The sequence below is a fragment of the Protopterus annectens genome, chromosome 2.part2 (genome assembly GCF_019279795.1).
Source record: "Protopterus annectens isolate FY-2018-M chromosome 2.part2, PAN1.0, whole genome shotgun sequence".
Taxonomy (NCBI): domain Eukaryota; kingdom Metazoa; phylum Chordata; order Ceratodontiformes; family Protopteridae; genus Protopterus; species Protopterus annectens.
The window spans coordinates 403,684,300-403,704,611 of record NC_056730.1 but is presented as its reverse complement, the minus strand read 5'-3'; the positions used below and the strand labels follow the sequence as shown (position 1 = coordinate 403,704,611).

Here is a 20,312-nt window from a genome sequence, read left to right as displayed (position 1 = left end):
CAGTATGCCGCGAGTTGCTTCATCTATGGAACCTGCGGATTTCTCTGCCTTTGGGTCCGGAGACGCTGTGCAGGTACTGGCTTCTGAGGGTGTATTCTGACCTTCCGATGTTCGCATTAAACCGACAGCTTCGTTTTTGATTAAAAGTACCGAGTTTCTTAGGCCCAGCGTTCACCCTACTCCTAGAAAACTGATGACCAAAGCGCATGCTCAAGCTCCCTTGCCACAGAAACAAATGTTTAGAATGGCTGAAGACCTTATAACTTTAATTAGGGGAAGCCAGCCTTCCCCCTCTAAAAGACAAGGAACTGATTTTTCTTCTGATTCTACAGACCATGAGTCCGATGATTCTGATCCCTCTGATTACCAGGATATACCCTTATTTATCTACGAGGATCCAGATGCAGAGGATTCCATTCCCTCTGCCTCCCCTCCAGAGGACTTTTCTTTTGGTGAAACCTTGCATACCTTGAGAGCATTTCCACTGGGAATGCCAGGACTACCCTCAGTCCAAAAAGAGACTCAGAGAATTTTTAGACTTGCCACAGCACAGGCCTGTAATTATACCCCCTGCCCTGGACATTGTAGATGTCTTCATGGAATCCAGTCTTACTCCTGAAAATTTACCACCAGCTCCTAGTAAGCCTGACGGGTATTACAGAGTACCTGACTATCACAAATTTCTCTTTAAGAATCCCACTGCGGATCCAGAGACTATTTCCCAAGGACCTAAAGGCATTAAGGCTACTACAGCCAAAAACCCTACCCCTTTCCGACAGGGATTCTAGAGCTTTAGACAGATGGGGAAAGAAGGTATATACCTCTGCAACTCTTGCCATCAGGGCTTTGAATTGCCAGTTTCACATGTTGAAGTACCAGCAGCATGTTATGGAACTAATTAAATAAAAAATGTTGCTTCCAGATTGTACAGAAAATAAAGATTTAGAACAGTTAATGCATTCTGCAAACCAAGTTAGTAAATATACTTTGCATTGTGGTTTTGATGCCTTAGAAGCATCTTGCAGGGCTGTTGTCACTGGGTCTGTACTGAGAAGGCATGCCTGGCTGAAAGAGCAAATCTTGCCAGACCTTGTCAAACCAAAATTACTCGATGCTCCATTAAACCAGGAAAAGTTATGTGGCACAAAGCAGACGTTCTTAAAAAGATGGAAGAAAAAGCTAAATCAATGCAAACTGTTAAAGATTTTTTTACAGGTGCAGTCACCTAGATTTAGTAGGCATTGGCCTTCAAAAAACTGGTCCTTTCCAGTTCCTTCCCAGGCATTGTCAGTCCAAACCCAGGAGCAACAGGCCACCAAGACTACAGTCTCACGGTATGCAGAAATCTAAACAATGGAGTGCTCCCTCCTCTAAAACAGGGAGTGGTAAGCTGCCCCCTTATGGAAAAAGTTCACAATGACTTGTCTAGCTTCCTTGACAGCAAAGCCCAAGTACTTGGACCCCTAGAAGGAAAACCCACCCTGCATGCACAAAACTGGATGTCCATTACCCAGGACCGGTGGGTCCTAAACATTGTATCCCAGGGATACAGATTCTACTTCCACTCAATACCAACCCCAAGCGGGTTGCCAGACCTTCCTCCAAACAAGTGGGCAGAGGCTCAAAAGCAAGTACTTTCTCTTCTCAGCATCAGGGCTAGTCAACCTGTGCCTGTAGAGCAAAGGAGACAGGGTTTCTACTCCAGACTATTCCTGGTGCCCAGAAAGGAGGGCTGTTGGCGCCCTGTCCTAGATCTGTTAGTTCTCAATACCTTCCTGGTGGTCCCAAAATTCAAAATGTTGACTCTGCAGCAGCTTCTTCCTATGCTAGCCAAGGACACCTGGCTAGTCACCCTAGACTTAAAAGAAGCTTATCTGCACATCCCCATTAGGGAATCTTGCAGGAAATATCTACATTTCAGGGCAGGCTCTATGCATTATCAGTTTGGCTTATCTACTGCGCCCAGGGTATTTACAAAGTGCCTGGCTCTAGCCATTGCATACTGCAGGCAGAAAAATATTCAAATTTACCTGTACTTGGATGATTGCCTGATTCAGGCAGTCAGTCAGGAATTTCTACTTCAGCACCTGGCATTTGTAAACAGACTTCTAACTCCTCTGGGGTACACCATCCATTAAAAAAATTACAACTGGTGCCCAACCAAAAGATTGTATTCCTGGGAGCAAGCTTGAACACAACTTCCCAGATGGCATTCCTTACTCCAGAAAAACAGGCTTATTTGACAAACTACTTCAAACTAATGGCCACCAAAACCCAGCTATCTGCAAGAAAAATACTGCAAGCTCTAGGGTTCATGGCCTCATGCATTCCACTAATTCCATATGCACGATTACATATGAGGAAACTTCAGTGATACTTAAAAAGTCTCTGGTGTCAACATTCAAAGGAACTGGCAACACTAATTCCTATCATTCCTTGTCTAAGTGCAGAGTTCCTTTGGTGGGCAGAGGTATGCAACCACAATAAGGGACTTCCTTTCACTCAACCCCTCGCCGCCCAAACCCTGACAACAGATGCATCAGACTATGTGTGGGGAGCTCACATGGCAGGCAAATGCATTCAAGGCAAATGGAGCCCAGAACAAATTCCCCTGCATATCAATCAAAAAGAAGTGTTAGCTATACGGAATGATCGGACAGCCTTCAAATACCTTATCCTTCCAGGACGACTCCTGATGGACAACACCACAGTTATGTGGTACATAAACAAGCAGGGGGGGAACTCATTCCTACCCTCTCTGCAGGTTAGCCATGGCCCTGTGGAACACAGCCCTGAGCAACCAAGTGCACCTGCAAGCTCAGTTCCTGCCAGGCAAACAAAATAAACTGGCAGACGACTTAAGCAGAAATCTACTGGACCCACACGAGTGGAAGCTGAACCCAACTCATTCAAACTTCTAATACACAGGTGGGGGATTCCAGAGGTGGACCTCTGTCTCCCCCCAAAACCATCAATTGAGCAGATTTTGCAGCCAAAATTCCCACCGCCAAACGTGGAAAGTGGATGCCCCATCCTTTACATGGGCAAACCTCTCAATTTATGCCTTTCCCTCTTTGCCCCTCGTCTCAAAAGTACTACTCAAGATCAAACAGGAGAGGCCAAGGACTATCCTTATTGCCCCAGACTGTCCACGCCAGCACTGGTACCCACTTCTACACAGTCTGACAGCAGTGCCACTCTGGCACCTACATCTGACCCCCTCTCTGCTGTCCCAGCAGGAGGGACAGATTTTGCATCCACAGCTGCAAACCCTGAACCTTGCAGCCTGGCTTATCCCCTGAATACACCACCAGCAACCCTCAGCAAACGGGTGCTGGATGTCATCTTTGAGGCCAGAAGGCCTAGTACTAGGAAATCCTATTCAGAAAAGTGGAAACGATATTGTTCTTGGAGCCAGTCTCAAGGAAAGGACACAGCTATGCCCACCTTACCTCAAATCCTAATTACCTAGCAGAGCTACTCCACAAAGGCCTGTCCTTCTCATTAATTAAAATGAATGTCTCTGCCATCTCCGCTCACTACAATACTGAGCCCACCTCTATTTTCTCACCCTCTCATCAAACAGTTCCTGAGAGGAGCTAACAGTTTAAGGCCCCGGAGGAGTGCTCCCACCCTGCCTTGGACCTTAACTTTGTACTAGAAAAGCTCACATTTCCCCCTTTTGAGCCTGCTAAGGGTTAAAATTCCTCTCTTGGAAAACAGCCTTACTTCTAGCCATCACTTCAGCAAGAAGATTGTCTGATTTACAGGCACTAATGGCTGTGGAACCCCTCATTATTTTCCATGCGAACAGGGATTCCCTCAGGACTAACCCATCATTTATGCCCAAGGTGGTATCCAGTGTGGCTCTAAAACCAATCCATCCATATACCAACCTTTTTCCCTAATCCTCAGAATAAAGGGAAAGATTCTGCACTCCTTGAATGTGCACGGACAGCTCAGGTTCTACCTTGACAAAACTAAACCTTTCAGAAAATCTGACCAGCTGCTGGTCAGCTTTGCTACAGGGGAAGAGGGCAAGGCCATTTCAAAGCAAACCATTTCCAAATGGATAGCACACTGCATCCATTTCTGCTACAAACGCCATGGAAAACCTATACCACAGGGGATCAGAGCTCATTCCGCTAGGGCTACCTCAACCTCTACAGCATTCCTCAGGGGAGTCCCTACCAGGGACATCCTGGAAGCTGCATCCTGGAGTTCTGTACACACCTTCACCAAGGATTACCACTTACCTATTTTTTCTAAATCCAGAGCTGGATTTGCCACAGCAGTCTTACAGGGTCTGCTAGCCAGCCCCAATACTTCTTTACTGCCTCCACCCTTCCTCAGCTTTAAGAATTAACCCAAGTGTGATGACTGCAACAGTGAAACATGAAGAACATAGTACAGTTGTGTACACTTACCATAAATGTAGATGTTCGAGTGTATTCACTGTTGAAGTCCTCCCTCCAGTCCCCTGACTTTTCTATTCTTTCCAACTATCCTCTTTTTGGCCATATCTTATGGCAGTGGTATTTAGTTTTTACTGGAGGTGTTCCACACCGTGTAATTGCTTCCTATATTGGTGGTTCCTGCCATCTGGGGCAAGAAAAACTGATTTAATGGCATCTGCTGCATGTTTTATACCCCTGACGGGACTTCTGGACTCCCTTAGAAGTGTCCACCTCAGATTTTGACTTCTCAGGGGAATGGTTGCCAGAATCCCCCTTGAAGACTCTTCTTTTGGCGATTTGTTGATATTGATGCGACACCGAGGGGAGTGGACTGCTTAAGATCATTTCCCAGAGGAGTCATTTTTTTCTCTGCTCCTTTGATGCAGGCCCATCCATATCCTGGGAGGATCCTTTCTGGAAGCCCTCATCAATTTGGTGCTCTAGATGACTTGGAGATTACCAATTCCCTGGAAACCATACAAAGATATCTGTTCCTCCCAACAGTAGGTTGTTTTGGAGCAAGAGCCCTTCAGTGGTCGCTATTGTAGTTGCTGTAGTCACCAAGAAGGAAACCTCCAAGGAGAGTACAACGGTCCTCTCGCAAATAGTCTCACAGGTGCTGGATCCAGAAACATGCCTATGCCAAAAGTCTTTAGAGGCTCAGTTGCATACGATGTTATCCATTCTGAATGTTTCCTTAAGTCGTCTCTTAAATGCTGCTTATGGTACAGCCCACACAGCAGGCACCAGTATTACTTTGAGCTGCCACAACTGGATGCATTTATATAACTTTGCGGACTGCTTCAAGTCATCCTTTCTCAGTGCCCCCTTTGATGGAAACCACACTTTTCCTTTTTCAGGAACCTGAAGAGGGAAACGCATTTTTTTTTTAAATCACACCCCCAGTGGCATGGTGCCAGAGGCACTGGTGGTTCGCAGAATCAGGGCTTATGGGGGGGACCCTTCTCCCACAAGCTTTCCAGCACTCCTGACTGGCTGCTCAACTTCTTCCATAATGTGACAGAAGGAGTTTGAGTTTTCACTTAGGAGCTTAGAAGGCCTTTACATTGGGTGCATGAGTGTTAAAAGTCATTTCCAGAGGCTACTGCATTCTCTTTCTGTTCATCACCCATATTTCACCCTGGCAGCAAAAGGAGGCAGCAATGAAAATCCCAAAGCTGCTCTAGAACAGAGTAATCCAAGACCTCTCATTAGAGCATCTGGGATCTACTCCAAATTCTTTAGTGACAAAGAAAAGCAAGTACCTCGGGTCCATTCTGGACCTCAACAAATTAATCCACTATGTGAAACTGACCATATTCTTCAGATGGTGACTGAGCAGTCTATTCTTCTTCTGCAGGAGGACTACTAGATGTGCACGATGGACCTTGAGGATGCTATCACATAGATAGTAAGGCATTCCATAAGGTACCACCACAGCCCCCTGTGTGTTCCAAATGTATGGCAGTGGTAGCAACATGGCTCAAGATGTAGAGATTCTGGGTCTTTCCTCATCTGGAAGACAGGCTTCTTAGTGACCTCAAAAGTGTCTGTAATCCAGGCCAAAGACTCTGCTCTAACTGTGCCTTTCCATGGGCATCACTGTAGACTGCAAGTCCAACCTGTAACATGTGAAAATTCAAGAATTCATTATATGATGTCTAGGTACCTCTACCCAAATTGCCAAGTTGCCCCCTCCAGACTTCTCTCTCTTCAAATTCCATCCAGTCAGGTTCTAGTTTGAGGCTGCCAGCTTCCCTGACTCTGCTGTTTCTTGCCCTGATGACTGCAGCTGTTTGACTTGTGCTGTTGGCCAGATTTTTCTTACGAGTTTTTCAGAGAACCCTCTCAGTCCAGTGATCAATTTTTTCTCACCCTGTGAACGTTCCCATTTGACTTAATGTATCCTGTCAGCACATTTCTTGGATTCACAGCAGCTTCCAGTGGGTCATCCATTTGTTTTTTCTCTTGTGCCCAGGCCATGGTTACCATGGACACTTCTCTCCTGGGGTGTGGGGGGATTTTGATGGTAAGGCAGCCCAAGGTACTTGGCCTGTCTTCGGATTAATGTTTTGTAGAGGAGAGCAGTCCTGATAGCATTGCAGGTCCTTCCAAGACTTTAAGGATGTGATAGCCATTCAGACCAGCAGTGCAGCAGTGGTTTAGTACATAAGCAAGGGTAAACTCATTCATACCCTCTGTATCGAGAGGCCATGAAGGTATGGCATTTGGCGAGGACCGTACAGTGCTTTCTAATAGCAATGCACATCCTGGGAAAATCCAACTTCTTAGCAGCCAACTTGAGTAGGATCATTCTCGTACCTTATGAGTGGTCCTTCAGTCCAGTAATAGCTTGAGTGGTCAACCGATGGTGACAGCCCTACAACAATTTCTTTGCATCCCTATCCAACACCCATTGTAGCAATTTCTTTCCCTTGATCACTCCAGAGTGTCCATTCCGCTTCGTACGTGGCCCCTTGGGTTTCCTATAAACATATCCTACTTTGTCTTCACATAGTAAAATTATTTTAAAGCTGTCTGTTGCAGTGTGGCCATGATCCTATTTTGCTCCCTTTTGGCCAAAACAAGTATGGTTCTTCTTCCTTAGGCATCTGTTTCACCCGCCTTAATTTCTTGATCATGTCCCAGACTGAATATTGCATCCTTCAGTTCAGTTTCACCCAAATCAAATCCCTCAGTTTAACTACCTGGTTCCTCCAGTTCTAGTGATGGCCAGAGATCCAAAGCTTTCTAAGAGTTGTTTACATTCTTCCACCCAAAAATGTTTAGCTAGCAAGATTTGTGCTAACAAGTGGAGAAGGTTTTCCACTTGGGCTATTTCTGAGGGTCTTGCCCCCCCCCCCTTCTGTCCCCTTAGACAAATTCTAGATTTCCTTGGCAGAGTTGTGCCATTCTGGTTTGTTGTTCCACTGTTATGGTTCATTTAGGGGTCATCTCAAATTTTCATGTGGGTATGAATAATACACATATTGCTTTTCTTAATTACAACTGAGTGCGCCTCCAGGCGTTTCTGCATTTAACCTCCTACTGTGCCTCTAGGCATCAAATATCACTTGTTCATATTTGCATTAATAATTCCAAAACCATGCTATATACAGTTGATCAGAATCTTGAAGCATATGCAATGGCAAACACAATTGTGTTATTTGACCTCTTATCAATGAATATTCGTAAGAACTATAACGTGATTACTTCATTTTTAAAGGCTCAAGCCACACCCACTGGGAGTTAAAGGTGCACACTCAAAAGAGCTGTACTGGAGGGAATGAGGGTTGTCCAGAGCTTTCTTGAAGGGTACCTTTTGTGTTTACACCAGTGAGTTATAGATCCAGTACCTTCTTGGGATTTGTCTGTTTTGTTGCATGCATTAATTGTCTCTCCTTTTGACCCAGAGGTTTTCATAGATTTGAAGCTACTACCTCGAAAAACTCTGGTTTTAGTATCCGTAACCTCAGCTAGGAGGGTTTCTGCACTTCAAGCCTTATCTTTTCATAAGGACAGAATTTCTCTCTGGACTAATTCTTCCTTACTTAAATTGGTCTCCAAGGCAAACCTGAATCAGTCAATTTGCCTGTTTTCTTCCCAAACATCAGTAACCAGGAGAAGTCCATGCTCCACTTATTGTCAGCTATCAGAAAAATCAAACCACCTTTGTATCCTTTTCTAACTCTCCTCATTGACTAAGCCTGTTTCTAATGTGAACTTACAAAGATAGCTTTTTGATTTGTATTTCCTTTTTTTATTCAGCGAAGGACATTGCTTACCTTGTAAGCCTAAAGCTCACTCAGCCTTAAGTTATTGTTACTTCTGCTGCATTTTTTGTTCCAACCTCCTTAAATGTGGGAGGGTGGCTTAATGGTTAAGGTGTTTGCCTTATAAACACAAGGTGCAGGGTTTGAGTCTCACAAGGGGTAATTGGCTAGGCTTAAAATGGCTCGCAAGGGCAGTTAGCTTAGTACTAATCTATGAACCTATCTTTGTGCAGAGGCTACGTGGTCTAACACGCATACATCTTTGTAAACCATTACAAATTTGATATATGCAGTCAAGACCAAAGTCAAACTTTGGCTCCACCATTTTGCAGAATTTTCTCTTCTGATGCCATCCTTTTCGAATGGCTGGGGACTCTGTCCCATAAGTTGAGGTGGAAGGAAAAGACAACATTTTATGTATGTACTTGCCATAAAATACCAAGTCTGTGTTGCTGTCTTCTGTCCATCTCAACCATCCCCTTTCTTCTTCCTTTTCCCCTTCAGAATTGACATCCTGTTGAATGGCACCTGGTAGATTGTGCACACTGTCTCAAAGCCTGTTTTTGGGACCATTTCTTTGGTTCCTTTCGTCTTAATGATTGAGGCTCTTCCCAGTGATCCCTAAAGTATAGTAGGGCAGATTTGATCTGAGGAGATTCATTGAGGCCAGTGCATTATGGAAGATGAGGCTTCAGAACTGGAGAGTTTGAGCTGCTCGATTTGGATCCTGTAGCCTATAGGTGGAGAGAGACAACAGCAGAGGTCTAGTGTGATGGTAAGTACATAACTTTCATATATGGTAAGTTTTTTTTTTAAATTACTGCATGTTAACAGAAATACAATTTTGCTTACCTTGTTTGATCTTGTACACTTGGTATGCCTTCATGCAAGTATTTTTGTGAAGTGTAGTTCATGTTGCTTTATATTCAGCCAAGTCCAGTATATAGTGTATAATTGCAGTTAAAGATGCATGAAAGTTTGAACGATCAGAGAACTGCTGTAGAGTGAGTTTAAGTAAGACTGAAGAACTTACCCTCCAATTAAACATTTTGTATAGTGTGTTGGGATGCAGTTTTTCATTCTTCCTGCTTACTGGCTGTTGAAAGTGCATTTTCATTGATGGAAGAGCCCCTTTCTGGCCCTGCCTCCATGCAGCTGTCTACTGACTGCTATTTTTTTAAGTTAATGTCCTTTCCCAGTATAATTTGGAGAGCAGCCCATAGTTTGCTTGTTTTCATCCCTGCTCCACTGTAGGGCTAGTAACTTTGCATTACAGAATAATTTCATTTTCTTTGTCACTAGTGTGGTGAGTAGTGATCCATACTTATTGCATCTCTGGGCCAGCTGGGAGTGTTGTTTTTCCTCTTATTTCTCATTGTTGTACATTTTTGTTTATTTCTTTTTTGGTGTTTCATTAGGAAGTACATAGGCGCTTCCCAGATGGAATACCATTACTGGATCCAGTAGATGATATGGGTATCAAAGATGAAGGACTAAGGAAGGTTATTCAGAAGATAGAAGCTTTCGAGCATCGCATGTATTCACACCCTCTCCACAATGACCCAAACCTTGAGACGGTGTACAGACTTTGTGAGAGAAAAGCACAGGTAATTTTTTGAAGAGGTAGTGGCTGAGGCATTTGCTTCTTTATAGTTTGAAAATGCTTGCTAGCTTGATCATTTATATAGTTGCTCTGCATTTAGACTGTCACGTAACTATTCTTTTGCTTAATGTGCTTATCTTTTCGTTGAGTAAAAGTCTTTTGAGAAGTTGATCTGTCAGCAAGTACAACATGTAGAGCATCTTGATACCTGTCCTCAATTAAGGCATGCGTTTACATTGGCCAAGATTCGTCCTATTATCAAACCTGGATCGTTCCATGCTTCTATGTCTCACGCACCATTCACTAAAATCATGCTACTGTAGCTAGCTCTCTTGATGTGCAAGTGCATTATTGCAATTCATTTACCACTGAAGAGTTGCTAATCGTGTGCGCCTATATTTTAGGATCGTCTCAAGCCTGCTCATAGTTTTATGAGAGGTGAAGAATGAGGATATAAAATCTAGAACTGTAGCGTAGACCAGTAATTGCTTCACACCCCTAACTCTGTGAGATGTTGTGCAAGTGTCGTATGCAAGGTATTTCAGGATTTGTTTTTTTAAGGGGCAGAATTTGAAGTGGGACACTGCTGGGTATTCTGGACTTTCTAACTTTGGGTTGCTATAGCTACATGTCTTCATTTTTTGATTTGGTTTGTTCTTTTCTGATTTGAGAAGAGAATTTCCTTACTTTCTTGTTTTCATCTGATTCTGAATGCTCTGAGCTGAGTTTATTAGGAAGCATTTAGGGAAATTCTGTTGGGCTCGGTATGGTTTCGGCAGATTACCATCCACTTAGTTGAAGTTGTTTAACAGGTTTAAAATAAAGACCTATTGCTAGAGTTGCCTTTGTTAAAGGAACATGGTTACAGTGGGAAGTGGTTGTTGAAAGTACATTTTTACTGTAATTTCATGAGACTTCACAAGAAAGAAGAGTGAGGCTTTTATTGATGAAGTCCCATTATAAGTAACAGCTGGAGGGCCTTTCTTTGTAATCTATTTTAAAGGAATTTTTGTCAGCACATGAATATCTTAAACAGTTGTTTTGCTCTAAATAAAATGTTTTCTCTCATCAAAATAATTTGGAATTTTCCAGTTTATGGGCTTATGCCAGAAATACAGAAGCTTTTCAGACAGTGGTCCTTTCTTACTGTGATTCTCACTTTTGAAGATAATTTTAGTCCTCTGTTGTAGCGATCCTCTTTTTACCCTTTCTTCAAAATTGTCTCAAAATGTATGTAGAATGTGGTAGCCTTAAGTCATCCTACCTATGGGTTGTTCAAAAATGCCATCTTTGCAGCTTGAAAAGCATGTGAATTTCTCCCAAGGAAGAGTGTGCCCTCTTCAAGCTGCCTGTGAATTGTAGTGGCTTCCTTACTAAATATATTATCAACTCTGATGCTCAACAAAAATCACGTTAAAACCACAGATCTTGATACTTTGTTGCCTTTTAAGAAGAAAAAGGCACTGGGCACTGAAGAAGTTCTATTACCTAACCATGTGCTAGTCATCCTTATTGGATCAAATTTTGGAAAAAGCTTTTAATTCTTCTTGGTTCTGGGATCGTGGAAGAGCTTGTTAAGGCACTTAGGACTGTTGATGTGGTGGGATTTCCTTGAAATTTTGGCTTTGCTAGTTGTACGACATTAGCAGCAAGCTCTGGTTTCTGATTTGCATTCCTTGGTGCAGTGAGGCTATCCTACTTCATGATCTTAGTTAAGCCATCCTTGTGTCACCATCTAGTTTCCCTCTCTTTGGTTAACTCTTCTAGAACTTGGTGGGGGGATCTTCATAAAATACCTCAGGCGTTGACCACTGTAAGGAATTTGGTGATTCCCCTGCTCCTGGGAGAGGCCAGGATATATGCAGGAGTTGTGCCCCCCCCCCCCCCAAGCATAAAATGGTTTTGTCTTCCAAGGCTGTTCCATCCAGATGTTGACTGATGACTTAGAATTTGCAGTTCTTTCTTTCTTAAGACTGTTCATGGTGGGGATATATTCCTTGGATAGCTATCAGGAAGGACTGTTTGGTTCTTGACTCGGGACTCTGGGGCTTTTAACTGAGACTTTACATCAACCAGTCATATGACCCTTTTATTAGAGAAACACTCAGGCTCATGCAGACCACCATAGGCTGGCTTATGATTGCAATTACCTCTACCTATTAATGTCTGAATGAGTATCTGGGAAAGGAGGAGATGATTCAGGGCATTCCCTGTGGGAATTTTATCGAGGATGCTATATGTACAGCTTAGTACCCTGTGTTGCTGCTTTCACTCCACATATTCCAGTGCCCTCTAAAAGTCCCCCATCCTAGTTTAGTGAGAGCCCTGTAAGGCATCTTTAGGTGGACTCTTGTGAGATTTGATTAGTGTCGCGTGTGTCCCATTGAATACAACAGCTTTCCTGGCTTTTGTCATCTGACCATAAATATCAAACTGTGGCCAGAGTAGTCGAGTGTTTTCTTGTGAGTTTTGACTTGGATACTTTGGCTCTTTCAGCTGTTCATATAGTCATTCCTGATCAGTATCTGTTGAAGCTTTCAGCCTTTCTTCTTTACTGGTTAAGAACTTTGCTGTCTGTGGTTGTTTCTGTAGTGCTTTTATAGATGTGAGATGTCTGGGTTAAATGTCACTTGGGTTTAGACAGAGATAAGCTACTCCATACAAGATCAAACTACAAGTCATTAGTGTGTATATGTAAGCTGCAAGATGGAAATATATTCAAAAGAATTGCCCCATTTAATATGAAGGAGTAAAAGCTTTTTATCAGAATGGCTACTTTTTCCAGATTTGAATAGCCTAAGAGGTGCAAAAAAAATGTTCAGCTATATTAAACATGATGCAGAAATAGTGTTAGAGGAGACAGATTTGACATAGAAATGAACTTATGAATTTAGCAAGGCATTTCAGGTGGATATTCAGCAGAATATAAGAGATAAAAGAAAAGGAATAATAATACAGATTAAACAGGGAGACCAATAGTAATACAAGAGGGAGAAAAGGACAACAGTAATGGCAGATTTGTAGTAACAAGGGCTTGTCGGGGAGGATTATGATGACTTTTTTATATTCCACTTAAAACTACTCAGTGGAGACTGGAACCTGATTTGTAATAGTGAGGGTGTATCAGGGAGTACCTTGAAGGGGATAACTGTAACAGAGTAGGTTTCTGAAGAAATATGAGAGTATTTGGTGCGGAATATATTAATTCAGCAGCAGGAAGCCAGAAATTATTTCCCAAGATGCAATAACTTGGCTAAACTGTGTAGGAAAATATATTTCACAGGAGCATGGGCAGAGAAGGAATAAGAACTGAGTGAAATACAATGACTTGCACAAGTATGGTACAAATAACCGTGAGATATGTGGGGAGGAAGCAGGGATGCCAGATTTCTTATCCGACAGGTAGGGACCAAAAAAAATCTTCATACTAAGTGAAGACCAAAAAATCTTTAATGTTGAACACCTTTAGTTCCACATTAAGCAAATAATTAAACAAGTATTTCCATGTTTGGCGATTATTATGAATAAGAGCCAATCAAAAAATCGCAAAACGGAGCTACTTCTGATCAGTGTGGAACATCAGGCAGTTCCGCATTCAACAGAAGTAGCTCCGTTTTGCGATTTTTTGATTGGCCCTATGCCAGTATACAAGCCAGTCAAAAAAAGCAAACCGGAGGCTGTTTCACCGGGATTTTATCCGGCAGTGTGGGACTCTGGATCAGCTGCTGATCTCGAGACAGTCCCGCTCAAACAGGGACGTCTGGCAACCCTGGGAGGAAGTGACAGGAATTTAGAGTAGTTGAGGAAGGTTAATGTATTGCAGAAGGGAAGCAAGCAAATGACAAATTGCAAAGTGCTTCAGGAAGGAGTATTTGGACAATCTGCTTGAGTTTAGAAAGGTTGCTGTTTGGCAACTGTTTTTTTTGGTTGAAATTCTAGAGCAGAGATGTGCAGTTACTTAGGCAACAAAATGTTGCAGGAGTAGCATCCAAGCTTAAGACCATATGACAAGAACAGTCAAGAAATGAGGCGTTATGGAATTTTTATGAAAATTTGTATGAATCGGAGAGTGAAACCAAGAAAAGCTGCAAATGTAAATATTTATGGAAGACTTGGTTATACCAATGTTAGAGGAAGCCGAAACTTTTAACAGTGAATAACTAAGATAGAGATGAAGTAAAATAATGATGTGTAATCAGTTGGTCAGTAGGGAAGTCTGCTGGTAGTATTCCTATAGAAATAATGGAAGTTAGAAAGGAAGTGGCTCAGATCCGGATTTTTTTTCACCAGTGTTAAATGCAGATAGTACCAGCATCTTGAAGGAAAGCAGTGGTGGCAATATTACTGAAAGAAGGTAAACATCCTTTCGATCCAGCTTCAAATAGACCTATCTAAATTTTAAACCATGTTTATAAAGTTTTTATATCTATATTAGCTAAGAGAATGTCAAAGATGTTACCAGATTAGATAGACATGGATCAGTGTAGCTTTGTGAAGTGGAGACAAACCCATCTTGTGACATAGGGGTTGATATTTAAGGTGGTGAGCTTATTTATGATGCCCGAGTGGGGTATTGTCAAAGGCTTTTGCGAGGTCCCAGGTAGGCTGTGTGGACTACCTTCCTTTCATCTATGGCCTTGGTGACTGTTTCAAAGAAGTCGACCAGGTTCAAGAGGCAAGATCTGCCTTAAAGCCGAATTAGGTAGGATCCAGTGTTTGGAGGTTCCCAATGTCTTTGTTTGAGTTTCATGATGGTACGCGCCATAGCTTTGCATACCAGGCTAGTCAGGCTTATAGGGCGATAGTTTCCGGGGTCTGTTGTGGCACCACCTTTGTGGAGTGGGGCCACTGTTGCTGTACGGGATTCCTCGGGTACATATCCTTTAGTAAGGCTGAGATTGAACAGTGACTTTATGTGAGGGTTCAGTTCTTCTTGGAGTTCATGTAAGACGCAGCCCGGGACATTGTCCGGTCCCATTGATGCTGTGTTTTTTGCTTTGGAGAGGGCAGCTCTCACCTGTGCATCTGTGATGTCAGGGAGGCTACACTCTGTTGGGATAGACATTTGCTCTTTTGGGGGGGGGGGGGAGTTTGCATTGAACCTGTCTGCCAGGATGTTGGCAGTGTCTGTGGGTTCAGTGTATTTTTTTGTCATTTTGAACTAACTCAGAGCATGTCTGGGAGTTGCCACTCAGGTTCCTGACATACTAAAGAAGGCCTTGTGATTATCTTGTGCAATTTTTCTTTCGAAGCTGGCCTTAGATGATTTTATGAGGGATTGTAGTTTCTTGCTAGTGCTGATCAGAGATGCCGTCCCTTTTTGGAAATTTTGCTCTATCATGTAGTAGCTTCCTCCTTCTGTTGTATAGCTTATTTATGGCTGGGGTCCACCAGACAGGTCTCCTGCCTTTGGAGGAATGAGTCTTGGTTTTATTTGGGATAGCACGATCCATGCATTCCTGTAGGTGTCCATAGAAAGCGTTTGTAAAGGATTCTGTGGTTTGGGCCGTATTTTCCACTGGCCCGGGGGCTTTTGAAGGATTCCACCTCGGTTTTGAGAAGTGTGAAGTTTGCTTTTGAGAAGTTCTTCACCGTGGTTTCCTTGGCTGGGGTTGGGGACGGGATACGGATGTCCAGTGAGATTAATTTATGGTCAGATCTTACCAATGAGGGGTATACCTCTGGTATGGAACATAGAGTCCCCATGTTGGTGATGGTCAGGTCCAATATGTTTTCCCCTCTTGTGGGAGTGATGACCAGTTGTTACATAGCATTTGAGTTTATAAATTCTAGGAACCGTTGGGCGAAGGTGTTGGGGCTTGAGTAATGCTCCCAGCCTATGTTTGGGTAGTTGAAGTCACCCAATGTAATGGTGTTTGTAGAGACCTTCATATTCTCAGGAAAGCCGAGTGGGGATGTCCTTCAAGGATGCATCTGCAGTCCTTACAAATGGGTTGTCCTGTCGTCAGGCAGCCCTTCGGTCGGCCGGATTCCAAAGTCTGGGTCTGGCCCCGGCTGGTGTCGCACTTCACCCAACGTCATAGCTGCAGTTATTCGGGTATAAAGACATCAGCCGACACCATTTTCCTCAGTCTTTCTTGCCACGTGGCTCCCGAAGCAGAAGCTGTTCGCAAGTGCCGGTCAGTCAGAACCAGAGATTACTACTACCGAATACTACTTCGAAGACTTCTAAAAAGCTAAGTACCCCGTTGGGGACTCTTTCTTGCCTCAGCCGATGTCAGAAAAAGTGAATAACTGTTTAACTTGTGGGAAACAAATACCTCATAAAGATTTCCACTCTTACTGCTTACCTTGTTTAGGCCCAGACCACGACGTAGCAGCTTGTCTAGCCTGTGGTTCTTTTAACCGACGGACGCTTAGACGTCGGTCGGATTTTGCTGAACAGTTTTTCGGCTCTGATTTTGCTTATATTATGCCGTCGGATCCTCCGACTTCACAAATATGCAAAAAACGCAAGGAAAAGGACCGACACTCAAGGTCCGCGGTTTCGGTCGAAACCACGGTTAAGCCAACCGCGAGTGTCTCGGTTTCGGCTGAAACCGAGCAAGCAGTTCTTCCTTCAGCCAAAAACATGCCTTCTACCGAGGCCTCTTCTAACCTGGTTGAATCGGCTTCTGAAATCCAACCTGCAGTTGCAGTTTCTCAGGAATTATCTGACACTATTCCCTTGGATATTTCCACCCCTGCACGTGGAGCTGCTAGGCCTCCTGCAGCCATGTCCATTAAGGCCTTTGCCAGGGCTAAAGCAGCTAAAGCTACAAAAATGTGCCTGTTAAGACCCCCTCTCACAGGCCCAGCTCCAGTACCCAAATGCTTTCTCTGGCAGAGGATCTCATTTCTTTAATCCGGGGATCCCAGACTCATCCAGACAGGGCCTCTCATCCTCCTCCAGAGAAGAGGCCTAGAGCAGAGCCCCCTGAGCCAGTGTCCACAGATGATTCCTCTGATGATACAGATAATACAGACCCTCCAGAGGCTCCTTATTCCCCTTACGAAGACTCTGATGCTGAAGAGTCCATTCCTTCTGCCTCTCCACCTGAGGAATTTTCCTTTGGGGAAACCTTGCATGCTATGAGGGAACAATTTCAGTGGCAGGGCCAAGATTTCTCAGACTCCAGGAAAAGGCTTAGAACCTTTCTGCATTTACCACAACATAGGCCTTTAGCCATTCCTCCAGTTCTTTCTGTTGTAGATGATGAATTTAATGATGCTTGTACTGCTCCTGATTCATTACCTCCGGCCCCTGCTAAGCCCGATAGGTTTTACAGGGTCCCGGACACACCACCATCTATACAAGGCTCCTTTTGCAGATCCCGAGACTATCTCCCAGGGGCCTAAGGCTGTAGCAACTACCTCTGCTAAAAATCCCCTGCCCTCTGAAAGGGAATCCAGGTCCTTAGAGAGATGGGGTAAAAAAGTTTACACTTCTGCTACTCTGTCAGCTAGGGCCTTGAACTGTCAATTTCATATGATCCAATATCAAGAATTTATGCTAGACCAGTTAACTAAAAAACTGTCCTCTGATGAACCTTTTGATAAGAAGTATGTTCAGGAAATGGTACATAACATTCAGCAAGTTAGTAACCATTCTTTAAAATGCGGCTATGATGCACTGGAGGCTTCCTTTAGATCAGCCATGACTGGCACAGTTATCAGAAGGCATGCATGGTTGAAAGAGCAGGCCTTACCGGACCATGTCAAATCAAAACTATTAGATGCTCCCATGGACAAGGCCAATTTATTTGGTTCACCTGCACAACAGGTACTGAAGAAGATGGAAGAGAAGGCAAAATCTGTACAAACAGTGAAAGATTTCTTACAGGTCCAGCCTCCAAGGTTTAGCAGGAATTGGCCCTCCAAAAATTGGTCCTTTCCAGACTCCTCTAAAGCACAGAGAGGCAGGAATAGGCGTTCAAGGGGCAGAAACCAATCCAGGGGTGCCTACAGGGGACGCCACTGGCAGGGTAACAACCAGCGAGGCACAGACGCAGCCACCACCACTGCAACAGGACAATCACAGTGACTTGACTCTGGCACCGCCTACCAGGGAACAACTAGAAGCACCCTTAGGCGGAAAACTAGCTTTATTTTCAGAAAACTGGCATTACATCACAAGGGACAAGTGGATTTTGCAAACTATACACCAAGGTTACAGGTTTCATTTCCATACTCTACCAGGAAAGAGAGGAATGCCAAACCTACCTCCAAATCAAAAGGCAGAAGCTCTAAAACAAGTAAACCAATTATTAAAGATGAGAGCTGTGGAAAAGGTACCATCTATGGAACAAGGAAAGGGATTTTACTCCAGACTCTTCCTGGTACCAAGAAAGGAGAGCAAATGGAGGCCTATTCTCGACCTGTCCGCATTAAACACATTCCTCATTGTTCCAAAATTCAAAATGCTGACTCTACAGCAGCTTCTTCCCATGCTGGGCAAGGAGTCTTGGCTGGTAACTCTAGATCTCAAGGAGGCATACCTGCACGTCCCCATACGACCAATTTGCAGAAGATACCTCAGATTTCTTGCAGGATCAGAGCATTATCAATTCTCAGCATTGCCCTTTGGCTTATCTACTGCGCCCAGAGTGTTCACGAAATGCCTGGCATCAGTAATTGCGCATTGCAGGCTTCAGGGAATCCAAATTTACCCTACCTGGACGACTGCCTGATACAAGCGGACAACAAAAACAAGCTCACAGTAGACTTACAAAGAGTCATTTACCTGCTACAAGGCCTGGGATATACAGTCAATATAAAAAAGTCAAGGCTGATACCATCCCAAAGAATAACCTTTTTGGGCGCAGATCTGGACACATCAAAACAAATGGCATTCCTAACTGCAGAAAAGCAAGAGCAACTACCTCTCTACTTCTTGGCATTAACAAAGCAGAACCATCTAACAGCAAGAAAAGTACTGCAAGCCCTGGGCTTCATGGCATCCTGCATAATACTGGTCCCTCATGCCAGACTTCATATGAGAAAGCTACAGTGGTACCTAAAGAATTTATGGTCTCAGCACAAGCACAGCCTAGAAACCAAAATTCCAATAATACCATGCCTGAAGCAAGAGTTCCTATGGTGGGCACAGGCCTGTCAATCAAACACAGGATTGCCCTTCTACAGCATTCAACCAAGCCAAACCATCACAACGGACGCCTCAGACCTCGGTTGGGGAGCCCAGATGCTGGACAAGTGCATACAAGGCTTATGGACACAAGACCAGCTGCACCTGCACATAAATCTAAAGGAAATTCTGGCAGTAAAAATGGCAATCCAGACATTCAGACCATTTCTCCGAGAAGGTCAATTGATAAGGACAGACAACACCACAGTTATGTGGTACATCAACAAACAGGGAGGCACACATTCATACCCTCTATGCCAGTTGGCACTGGACCTATGGAATGTGGCTCTGAGCTACAACATTCAGTTACAAGCAATTTTTGTACCGGGAAAAAACATTCTAGCAGACATACTAAGCAGGACTTCCACGGATGCCCACGAATGGATGCTGCATCCGGACATCTTCAAAGCCATTACAAAGAAATGGGGGCTGCCAGAAATAGACTTATTTGCGTCCCCACACAATCACCAGCTAAAGAAATTCTGCACAAGGACGTACCACCCACTTGCCTGGAAGGTGGACTCCCTATCTTTCAGTTGGAAAAACCTGACAGCATATGCATTCCCACCACTTCCTTTGATGCACAAAGTGCTATTGAAAATCAAAGAGGACTGTCCAAGGATCATTCTGATAGCTCCAGACTGGCCAAGGCAACATTGGTACCCATTACTAAGGAGCATGTCTCGGGAACAAATATGGGCACTTCCCCTAGTTCCACTGCTGTTAACACAGAACAACTACAACATCCTGCATCCAAACCTGAAAACTCTGCAGCTGACTGCCTGGAACATTACATAAGATCAATTAACCCAAATTTATCCCAAAGGGTTAAAGACATTATCCTTGAGGCTCGCAGACCCTCAACAAGGAAAAATTATGCAGCAAAATGGAAAAGATATCTCATTTGGAGTACTGCAAAGGGAGAAGATGTATCACTGGTAAACATAGCCAACATCCTGGAATACTTGGCAGAGCTCTTCTACACAGGCCTGTCCTATTCTTCCATCAAGATACATGCATCAGCTATTTCGGCAGAATACAGAGTGGATCCTCCTGTCTTCTCACATCCTCTGCTCAAACAGTTTCTGAGAGGAATTAAAAATGTAAAACCTCCTAGGAAACCACCATTGCCTGCATGGGACTTGAACTTTGTACTAGAAAAATTAACACTTCCTCCTTTCGAACCAGCAGCAACAGCAGACTTACAATACTTATCATGGAAGACTGCTTTCCTGCTGGCAGTCACTTCAGCAAGAAGGGTATTTGAACTACAGGCATTAATGGCAGTGCAACCCTTCCTGATCTTCCATCAAGATAGAGTGTCCATGAGAACA

At 43.7% G+C, this 20,312-nt stretch overlaps 1 protein-coding gene across 1 annotated transcript in view; it reads left to right on the top strand.

The window, feature by feature from the left end:
- Positions 1 to 20,312, top strand: part of MTREX (Mtr4 exosome RNA helicase) — a 1,888,266-nt gene that overhangs the window by 1,318,146 nt on the left and 549,808 nt on the right. The window contains exon 21 of the mRNA XM_044063928.1: positions 9,649 to 9,837. Coding sequence (XP_043919863.1) covers positions 9,649 to 9,837 — 189 coding nt within the window. The remainder of the gene's footprint in view (positions 1 to 9,648; positions 9,838 to 20,312) is intronic.